Source organism: Spinacia oleracea, chromosome 2, assembly GCF_020520425.1.
Source record: "Spinacia oleracea cultivar Varoflay chromosome 2, BTI_SOV_V1, whole genome shotgun sequence".
NCBI classification, from domain to species: domain Eukaryota; kingdom Viridiplantae; phylum Streptophyta; class Magnoliopsida; order Caryophyllales; family Amaranthaceae; genus Spinacia; species Spinacia oleracea.
This window is the reverse complement of record NC_079488.1, coordinates 77,253,160-77,264,080: the sequence shown is the minus strand read 5'-3', so window position 1 is coordinate 77,264,080 and position 10,921 is coordinate 77,253,160. Positions and strand designations below refer to the sequence as shown.

The following is a 10,921-nucleotide window of genomic DNA, read 5'->3' as shown; positions in this document are numbered from 1 at the left end:
CCTATATCTCTGCGATCTACGCGGGGTTACATCTCTAGTTGGTTCTTGATTCTCACCAGATACTTCTAAAGATCTCTGAGTTTCAACCTGAATGTCATCTTGAGCATTCTCTAGAGTTTGTAGTTCGACTCGAATTTCTCCGAGGTCTACTTTTGTCCCAGTTGTCATTTTGGAAATGTGATCTCTTTCCAAAAAGATACCATCTCGAGCAAGAAACACTGTGTTCTCATATGTATTGTAGAAGTAATACCGTTTGTTTCCTTTGCGTCATAGCCTGTGGACACGACAGTACCTGGCAACACGACATGATCAAACGTCAAAGCAGTTATGTCCTTAGTACAAAATGTGGAATAACAACAATCATGATATAGCCTTTTCTGTATTTTTTAAGTTGAGCATTAGCCCGTGATGGTTGATGCTAAGCCTAACGTGATGAATGTTTTATGCAGAGGGAAACAGACAACCGAGGAGTTGTACACGCATGTCGCCACCTCTCTCCTCTACCGAAGCTCGGCTCGCGAAACCATCACCGTCAACACTATGGTAGTCACCTTCACTATTACCGTCTTCGACACCCCAATCACAAAACAAATAACCAAACCTGAAGATCGGCAAGAAGAACAACAAAAGCAAGATCCTAGGTACCAAAATCGATTTTACTCGCTAGATGCTCCGGCACCGTCGCATGTTTGATGATGAGGCGATTTTCGGCATTAAGTTAGGAATTAGTGCCATTAAAATTGTTGCATTTTAAACGCTAATTAATTATTTTTCGGGTTGTTGCGTAATTTTGGGAATTTTTTTGATTGTGGAGTGATTGAAAGATCTTTACAGAGAAAAAGAATAAGTAGGACATTGTTCTTGGGGGTGGGTTAGTTGTTGCATCATTTTTTTTTATGAATTAGAAAGTTTGTATATTCAACAGTCATACTTATAAGTGTGAGTGGTTATATATGGATTTATCAAGTGATTTCACTCAAGGTATGTTCCTAAACTCAGTTCTATCTTCAGTCTTATAGTGGTATAAGGAAGGGGAATGAATAATAAGGAAGGAAAACTCTGAAATGGAAGAAGAAGAAAACTTTAAATTTTTTACAGTAACGGTGAAGAAGAAGAACAAAGGAGTGGGACACATAATTAATGAGGTTTACCAGTTAAAATAGGTTTTAAAATTTTAAATATTGTTTAAAGAAGGGGTAGTACATAATTAAGATTAATCTAGAATAATCGTTAATTGAGATTAATGTTGGAAAACCACCCATATTTGAGATTAATAATGTCAAATTTTTGTATGGAGTAGTTTGTTGTTTGTGAAGTAGACTTTTGTTTCCTTCTAATTCATAAAGTTCTAAGTGAGCTTACATAACTTTTTTTAATATAGAAAATGTTAAATTTTACGAGAGATGCAAACGAGTGAAACCTTCAACAAATCACTATAATGGAGGAATTATTTGATATTCGGTTTCTCCTTTAACACCCTCGAAATCTTCTACACTCGTTATAGTCCATGATTCTAGCCTCAAAACCTCTTTTCCCTGATTATATGTGTACTTATCTTCTTTGTTTGGTAATACGGTAAATGCTTCTAGCATATGAACATTGGTTGGACATTAAATGGTGGAAATTTGTTTGCCGTATTGGTTGTTCACTTATTGGGGGTTGATATTTTGTTTCCAAATTATATTTCACCCATAAGATTATTTACATTGTCAATATAGACATACCACTACCAGACACAACATCCATTTTCGTAGATACATAAGTGGATATGGTCTTATTCCATTGCAAAATTGCCAAAATTCACCAACAGTAAGGTATATTATGTAACTGACTCATATCAGACAATGTTTGACATATACAGAGTACTCATTACTGCTATCAAAAATTAATATCCATTTCTCATAGCTACTTAAGCCGGCAATGCCTTATTTCACACATCACGTTATTGAGTTGTAAGTAAGAAATTGCAAGAAAAATTAATACCAATGACAACCGCATATTCATCTTACTGTCAATGCATGATTAGTTGAATACAATATTAGAGACACGTCTTATCGTATACTCCCTCCGTCCCAAAATTATCTTCCTGCTTTTCTAAACGAGCGTCCCAAAATTATCTTCCTATTTCTAATTATAGATGTACTAACTTTTCACTTTACCCTTGTTTGGGACCACTAAAATTAAAAAAAACAAGGAAAACTAATTAATAACACAAAAATCAGAAAAAGATGAGGGGACCATTTGATGGAAAAAATGACCCCATATTACCCATATTTGTGTTGAATCTGTGTGCTTTAAATCTGAGCATTTTGATTGGTTGAGAGTAAATATTATTGTATTCTTATTGGTTAAACTATTTTGATTAGGATCCATGTGCAAAAGAGGAGGGGACCATTTTGCGTATTCCAACACAAGTACAATCCAATCATTAGACTTATCCACTCCATTTTTTTTTTAAAAACCGTGAAATTGGTCAAACAAGATGATAATTTTGGGACGGAGGGAGTAATTTAAATTTGAAATCGCGATACACTATTTTGACATTTTCTCAAATGATGTATACTTCAAATTAAACAGAGTAGATTGGACAAAGTAGTTTTAGTTTATCTTCTATCTCGAACTTGACTTGACCAATCGAGCTAAATATAGTACGATCAAGGCGTAGAAGCCCCGATCGGCGAGCAAGTTTACGGACCGAACTCAACTACTCAAGTGGTCCGGCAGTGAGTTGTGGTCAAGTATGTGGGCCGGGTTGTTCATGGTGCACCACCACCTAGTACACCAACGTACAACAAGACTAATCCACAAGGAGTTACGAGTAACTTTTACCCAAAACACCCTTCTGAAAGCTACTGATGATCCTATAAAATGGAGATGAACTTCTCGAACTCGGTTTCTTCTTTGCGCCTAGCCCTTGGGATATGTAGAGAGAGAAATTTGTTACTCAGTTCATCCTAAAACGCTTGATCTTTCTCACTATTTCAAATCCCCCCAATTCCAGAAAACTTTAATTTTCTTCGTAGGGTTAGGAGGGTGAGGAATTTCTAAAGTTTGTTGTTGAAAAAATCCCAGAAAATTGTTTTGATTTTCCCACCCGTGTCAATTTTTTACCCCTTAAATCTAACAATTTTGTACAAATATTTACATACATTTCCTTAATCTGTAGCCCTTATTTTGATCTTAGTTTACAATCTCAAAAAAAATTGTTTGATTTTTAGCTGTGTAGATTTCTAGGGTTCTTGAATACTTTAAAATACAAATTACTGGAAAAAAGAGTTTTTCTTCAATTTGGTTTGATTTTCTATCTGGGATTTTGTTGAATTTCTGGGTCAAGTTTAGATTTAGATTTTGATTTTGATTTAGGATATACAAGAAAATGGACAAGAAAAGGGTTGCTGTTCCTCTTGTTTGCCATGGCCATTCTCGCCCTGTGGTGGATCTGTTTTATAGTCCAATTACACCAGACGGGTACTTCCTCATCAGCGCTAGCAAGGGTATGATTTTAATTTCTGTCTCATTTTTTAATTTCATTTATTGTTGTAATTTAGATGTTAAATAATTGTCAATTGAAGTGATACCATCTTAATCTTTTTGCCATGCTTGGTTGTTAATGGGAGTGATAATTTTGGATTTTATGGTATGTTTGCTTTATTTGTTATGATTACCCTAGTGCAAAAATGGTCAAAAGGGTTGAGAGCTTATATAGCAGAATTTGAAGGTTTTTCTCTTCTTTATCTATCTGATCATAGATTGTACAAAACGTTGACCATTTTATCTATTTGAGGTTAATTCAATCATCCCTTGCCTAGTTGCCTTTTGGGTTGTTTTATGCATTGCGTTTCGTGGGCTGGTTTATGTACCGCGACATCGGTTATGGATTGTGCTAATAATGTTACTGACCAACAGGATATGGTGTTTGAAATCTGTGAATTTTTTGTTGGACATGGCTAAAATTTATGTTGGTGTGTAGGTTTTGACTGTTGATATAACTCCTAATTAATACAGTACATTTCTTTATATGCTTGATATGGGTACATATCATTTAACACAATTCCTGTTAAAATGGGATTGCTGTGTCGTACTGGACGGATGTCATATTGCCTAATTATTCTGATATTAAAACCATTACTGCTTTTATAGATTCTACTCAAATGCTTAGAAATGGGGAAACCGGAGACTGGATTGTATTGCTAAATATTCTGATATTAAAGTCCTTGCTGCTTTATTGGTTCTACATCTACTCCAATGCTTAGAAAATGGGGAAACCGTCGACTCGATTGTATTGCTATTTGTTCTGATATTAAAGACCTTACTGCTTTTATAGATTCTACTCCAATGCTTAGAAATGGGGAAACCGGAGACTGAATCGTATTGTTAATGGTTCTGATATTAAAGTTCTTACTGCTTTTTATAGATTCTACTCCAATGCTTAGAAATGGGGAAACCGGAGACTGGATTGGAACTTTTGAGGGTCATAAAGGTGCTGTATGGAGTTGTTGCTTAGACACTAATGCTCTATATGCAGCAACTGCTTCTGCGGATTTCACGGCGTATGTTTACTTATCTTTTTGTTCTATACGTTTCGTACACTTTTGAATTGGTCAAAATGTTGTTTCTTCAGTTGCAATGAATTTTAGTTGGAATATCTGCTTACTATATTGCTGAAATGTGTGTGTTTGTCGTTGATTCTTAAATATAATGTATGTATTTCTTTTTTTCTTTTGTGGTGAAATGATTTTTGCGATCTATGCAACTACTTTCTCGTTCATTCCAGACTTCCAGTAACTCCATGAACCGTGAACCGAAAAGGCGGATTATAACATGAAAACAATACAATTTGGCCTAATTTTACAAATTAGGTAGTGAATTGCGAACCCATACCCAATCTCATATTAGTGTATCAGGTAACAGTTCTCTATGCTCAAGGTTACCTTTAAGCAAGACATATGTAATAGTGGTGTTCCACCCTACTCTGCTTATTTGAGTAATCAAGGAATATTTGTTTTATTATAAATTTGTATCATGTGGTTGTGCATAATCATCTGCTAGTGCCATTTTAGCAAAAATATGCAGTTCTGGTTGCAATCTCTGTGGTTATGTGTAATGTGCTTTCAGTCATCCATACTTCACTGACAGTAGCCCTTTTATTTTACATGCTACCCAGTAAGCTTGTTTTTACTAAGAAGGGTTATACAATGGCATGCCAGATTTGTTAAAGTTTTCCGGTCTGATTGGTTTGTCTCTTGGACATCAGTTATCAGTAAGATGATGTAAATCCAGCTGTGATAGTCAGACCATCTGTTGATCTTATATGTAACTAAGCCACCTAATCATATGCACCAGAGATTGTTATCATGTTGGTTCTCCCAACCTTAAAACCGTAATAATGATTATTCAGCATTAGAGAAACAGATTGCTGTTCAAAGGGATAATGCGGGAAGAGATTACCCCTTGCATACAATAGGATTAACATTGATCTAAGGAAAGGCCACCATTTCGACTAGGCATCACACATCATGGAGCCAAAGACATGCAAATAAAGTGTTAAATGAAAGTGTCGAGTGGAATGAAGAGTCCTAGTAGCACAGGGAAGAAGTAAGCCGTTTGTTACTTCAGCTTGAGTGTTCTGGGCGATTTCCTGCAATGTGTGTTTAGTTCTAGATTGGACAAAGTGAAGGCTGGAGAAAAGAAGGCTAAGGAGACTAGGAGGTGTTTTTAGAGTTGAGGCCTAGCTCTTACGAGGAGGGGTTGCTGGGTTCAAAAGACATTAACAAAACTAAACACCCATAAAGACCAGTTAGAATCAGGTAAATAAAGTGCAGGGAAAGAGAAATTTAGTAATGACAGGCTGAGTGTTAGAGGGATGCATACATTTAGTCTTGGTCTGTTTAGGTTGGTTGTGACTTGTGAGTGTGGTTCAGTTCTAAAAATTCGAGCTAGAATTTTGTTAGCTTTGTCCATTTTCTTTTTTCTGAAGTCTAGAGAGGATATTGTGTCTTAGCTAATTCTGTGGACAGTTTTGATATCCATGGCTGTTTAACATGGCTTTTAGTCGTAATCTGGCTTGTCAATCATGGATGGAACACCTAGTTCAGAGGCTACATTTTCTTCTTTGTGGCCTACTAGTGATCAATAAGCTTATGTATCTTCTGATAATTTATGGAATCTGTATGGATGAGAGCTGCTTGGTGTCCTATGGTGGAAACTTGAGCACATTATGCGTGCTTTCATGTTAGTGTTCTTCTATCTTTAGGACTGTGGTTAACTTGAGGGCTTTAGCTGTGAGAAACCCTTTTCTATTAAACGAGTGTCTGAGATTCATAATTCTATTATTGCCCGAAACTATATTATCCTTTATTTTATATCAATTATTTTCTATGCAATTCACACCAGGCTTCATTATAGGAGAATGAAGATAACTTGGTATAGACCCCCCTGCCTATGGTGGGAGCTATGTTATGAGATGGTGGTGGTTGGAACTTGGAAGTTGGAATATGATTGTGTAGAAATTACTGTCTATTACTTCGTATTACTTACTATGGCTAAGAAACAGCCGAAGTTACAGTTCAGGTCTTGTAACTCCACTTTAGAAATGAGTTGAACTTTGACTATTTTCAATGATAAAAGTCCCATCTTTGCTCCCCTGAAATTTGTTTGTAATGTTCCTTCAAAAAAAAAAAATTGTTTGTACTTTGTAATGTAGATGTTTAAACTAAGGCTTCATAATGAATTTTGAAGAATAGTCCGTACTTCCTTAGTTCATGCTGTCTAGAGATTATGATAGGCTGGCCTATCAGCTGATGTTATTTTATAGGCGTGAGACCAGTAATGTGTAGATCCCGTAGTGCTTGTGGCACATACATCTCTTATACTATGAGCTTTCCGTTGTTTGGCACTGAGTTGTGTCTCACTAGATGAGAGTAGTGGCGAGTCTGGTGAGACACATATATATGCTACATTTTTTTCTGAAACAAGGAAAATAAAACATGCTTGTATAACAATGCTAAACAAGCGTCTAATGTTAATTCATCCCATGAAGTCAGTAATACCTTTTATTTGAAATCTTCTCTATCATATTTGTTTGTCATAGGCATAGAATCTTACAGTGGTCTGTAATATCGAATGCAGGAAAGTATGGGATGCCATAACAGGGGATGTGAAGCATTCATTTGAGCACAAGCACATCGTTAGGTCATGTGCTTTCTCAGAGGTAAATGCTTGAAACTTTATTGTGAACAAGTATGATAATATTTGAGCCAAGGCAAGTAAAGTTAGCTATTTTATTATCTAACAAAGAGAAGTGGAATTATCGAAAAGAAGAAATAGACATGCAAATATGTGCAACACTTCCCCTTCCCTTTCACATTCATCTCCATAGTTACTTACTAACGTGTTTGTTTTACTGTATAAGAGGTAGCAAAAGACGTGACCGGAAATATTTTATCTGAAGTCTTGATTATTTGACCCATAATTGTATGTGGAGTTGTGGACATTTTTGTTGTTGGGTTCATTGTCTACTTTGCTGCTTGAAGTATTAATATGTTACTCCGTAGTTTACTGGTTTCAAAATTGAAGATGTGATTTGGAAATGGAATGTTTAATTAGTTTGTGTATATGCACCCCCCCTCCCCCGAAGATATTCATAGGATTTAGCCAGTTATCTGACTCTCCATATGATGTCCATGTTTGGGTACAGAACTCAAACCTTCTTTTGACTGGTGGGATGGAAAAAGTCCTTCGCATCTATGATCTGAGTCGTCCAGATGCTCCTCCTCGAGAAGTGGATAAATCTCCAGGCTCCGTTAGAACTGTTGCTTGGCTTCACAGTGATCAGACTATATTGAGCTCCTGTACCGACATTGGTGGAGTTAGGTATGCTTATTCTTCATTCTTTCAAGAAAATATGTTGATGCCTTTGGTACTTGGATAATCATGTCGGTTGTTCTGTATTTTGTTGGATTAGATATTGTTTATTTGACGTTTTCTTGGAACTGCTAGATGGACTTGAAACAAATTTGCATAGGTTGATTTGATATCCTTTTGGTATGCAGATTATGGGATGTGAGAAGTGGCGAGATAGTCCGAACTCTCGAAACGAAGTCATCTGTCACCAGTGCTGAAGTGAGTCAAGATGGCCGCTATATTACAACCTGTGACGGCACTAGTGTTAAGTTCTGGGATGCCAATTAGTAAGTGCATTTATCAAATTCATTGTATTACCATTGTCCACTTAGTCCCCTTTTATGTGTTGTTATAAATAGTTTTTTCTTTCTTCCAGCTTTGGCTTGGTCAAGAGCTATGAAATGCCATGCACTGTTGAATCTGCCTCATTAGAGCCAAAGTATGGAAACAAATTCGTTGCTGGAGGGGAAGATATGTGGGTCCGGGTGTTTGATTTTCATACTGGCGAAGAGACAGGTATGCACATCAAATTTTGTTTGGAGCTTGCTCTCTTTGTTGAATTATGCATTTCAAAAAATAAAAATAAACTCGGTGCGACACCTAGTATTTCGATAAGAGAGTTTTATATGTATCCCACAGATGTCTCATTGCAGTATTACACTCCCTTTTAGTGTGTGCTGTCACTTTGTGGGAGAGGGTGAGGATTTGGGAGTTTGCTAATAGCTTGAGAAAATGAGGCAAAGGGAACGAATGGTTAAAGGTTTTAAAAAGGGTAACATGGATAAGTTCAAAGATTGACTTCCTATATTTGAAAGTGACCTAGGAACACCCATAAAGAAATGTGGCCTCCGTGTAGGGACTGGGGTAGTATCATTCTAGGTGGAGATAGCTGAGCTTATTCATCCATACATGAGTGATCTTTACTCCTTGATTGATCCCCCTCGTTCCATGAACCACCTAATTGGCTTCTTTCCTAAAGTTCAGTGTTTGTTTAATGATTGTTTGATTCGAGCACTGTCTTAAACCCCCACCCCTTGTTAACTTTTTAATGCCAATTTCAGCAAAACAGTTGTTAATCTCAACTTGTCATTTACCCACACATTTTTCTAATTTTACAACGACGTACCTCCTATGTATATTCTTTTTCCTCAAATGATAAGCATTAAGATTTAAGGTATAGAACGATTCCTTTTGAGTGAAAATCTGGCAATTCTTATAACAAATGTCTCAATGAAATTTTTACTAAACTGATTATTGGGTCCTAGAGCACCAGTAGAAGCATAAACAGAGGATTAGTTTCTTAATTAGATGCAAAATAGGGTAGTGATTGATACTTGAATTTGATGAAGCTTGCAACAAGGGTCATCATGGTCCGGTTCATTGTGTGCGATTCTCACCGGGAGGGGAATCATACGCCTCTGGATCAGAGGATGGAACCATCAGGATATGGCAGACAGGTCCTTTGACACAGGAAGAGAATGAGACGTTGGCGGCTGCTACAGCAGGAAAGGTTAAAGCTGCTGGTACTGGTGCAGAGGAAGTCTCACAGAAGATGGAAGGCTTCCACATTGCTGATGAGGGGAAGGCCAAGGAAGAAGTAACAACCGCGTAATAGAGGGGTAAAAAATAATGTTTTTTTCAACTCTGGGTTTGTCCGGTTTCCTCCCTCCCGCAACTGTAACCCCAGACAATTTATATTAATATTAATAGACACACATGGATGTTTTTGTATAAGTTGTGGTTGACTTGTGTGGAGTTCTGAGATGAAAATTGTGTAAAGAGGAGTTTATTCCTTGTACTACTGGCGGCTCTGTCAACTACTGAAAAAATTCGGTATATGATGCTGATATGATCAGTAGTAGTATTACTTAACTGGTCTAATATCCACAGTTACTGAGAACGCAATGTGATGCTGATAACAAGTAATTTGGCATCTTATCTTGGTTAAATATATTGTACTCTTTATAATGTCAAGCAGCAAATCAGTTTTGTTTTTTACTCAGCATGTAAAGTTTTTATCCAACACATTCAATAAAAACGAGTTTAATTAGTTTTAAGAAAAGGTGCTAATCGTAATTGATTAGTTATATTTTCTAGTCAAGCAGTTATAGTTTCTAACTAAATAGTTATACAGTAAACTAATTTCTAAATTTGCTTGTCATGTCACATAATAGTTCAAGCTATTTTCCTTTCTAGCTAATTAGTACCATAATGGTTAGCTACTAGCTTGATATTTAATGTAGACATATATGTCAATTAATAATTTAATTTAATTTAATTTAATTTAATGTAATTTCATTTGCCAAGTTTTTTCAAGCAAATTAGCTTAAATTTGCTTAGCCAAGCTAATTTATTATTTCAACTCCAATGGCCAAACTAATTTATCGTTTCAACTCCAATGGCCAAGCTAGTGGCTTGGAAATTCTAAAAATTGCAAGCAAGTCCCTAATTACAACCATTGGAGATACTCTGACACAACGGTCTTATGCGTATGGACACCTATTTGATCCTTTGAGGTAATAGAGGGTAAATTAATCTACTTTTGAAATTTCCCTCTCTTAATCGGGTAATTGCATTTGTGGAATCACAAGAGAAAATCATCTACTCCAAAATACTTGGTACATTCCTATTCCGTACGTCCTGAAATACTCGAAACACTTTCCTTCCTCACCAATTCTTAAATGGACCTGGTCCACAGTAAATTTATTGTGGACCATGTCTAAAAATATGTCAAAAACTTGTGCATAATTTTATTTGGCATGTTTATTAAGATTATTATGGAAAAAAAAAAAAAATCAAAATTGGTGTAGTTGCTACATGTTATGTTTGAATAATGAGATTTTAACTCACAATTCGCTTTTAAAAATATAGGGTTACTATGATTGGGAAAATGGTTACTATATCTAATAATTCTGGTGTTTAATTTATTATAGTCACTATATTAACAATAAAGGTCTGTATGTATAAAGGGTGCTAGAGAAAAGTATTAGTTTTGGATCCACACTAATATTATCGTGGA

The 10,921-nt window shown here is 36.0% G+C and overlaps 1 protein-coding gene across 1 annotated transcript; it reads left to right on the top strand.

Moving 5' to 3' along the window:
- The first annotated feature begins 2,841 nt into the window (after positions 1-2,841).
- Positions 2,842-9,860, top strand: LOC110775329 (uncharacterized). Its single transcript, XM_021979940.2, has 7 exons — positions 2,842-3,494; positions 4,415-4,550; positions 7,129-7,210; positions 7,697-7,872; positions 8,052-8,189; positions 8,279-8,418; positions 9,252-9,860. Exons 1-7 carry the CDS (start codon positions 3,377-3,379, stop codon positions 9,512-9,514), a joined length of 1,053 nt encoding a protein of 350 aa, XP_021835632.1. The 5' UTR covers positions 2,842-3,376; the 3' UTR covers positions 9,515-9,860.
- Positions 9,861-10,921: the final 1,061 nt, after the last annotated feature.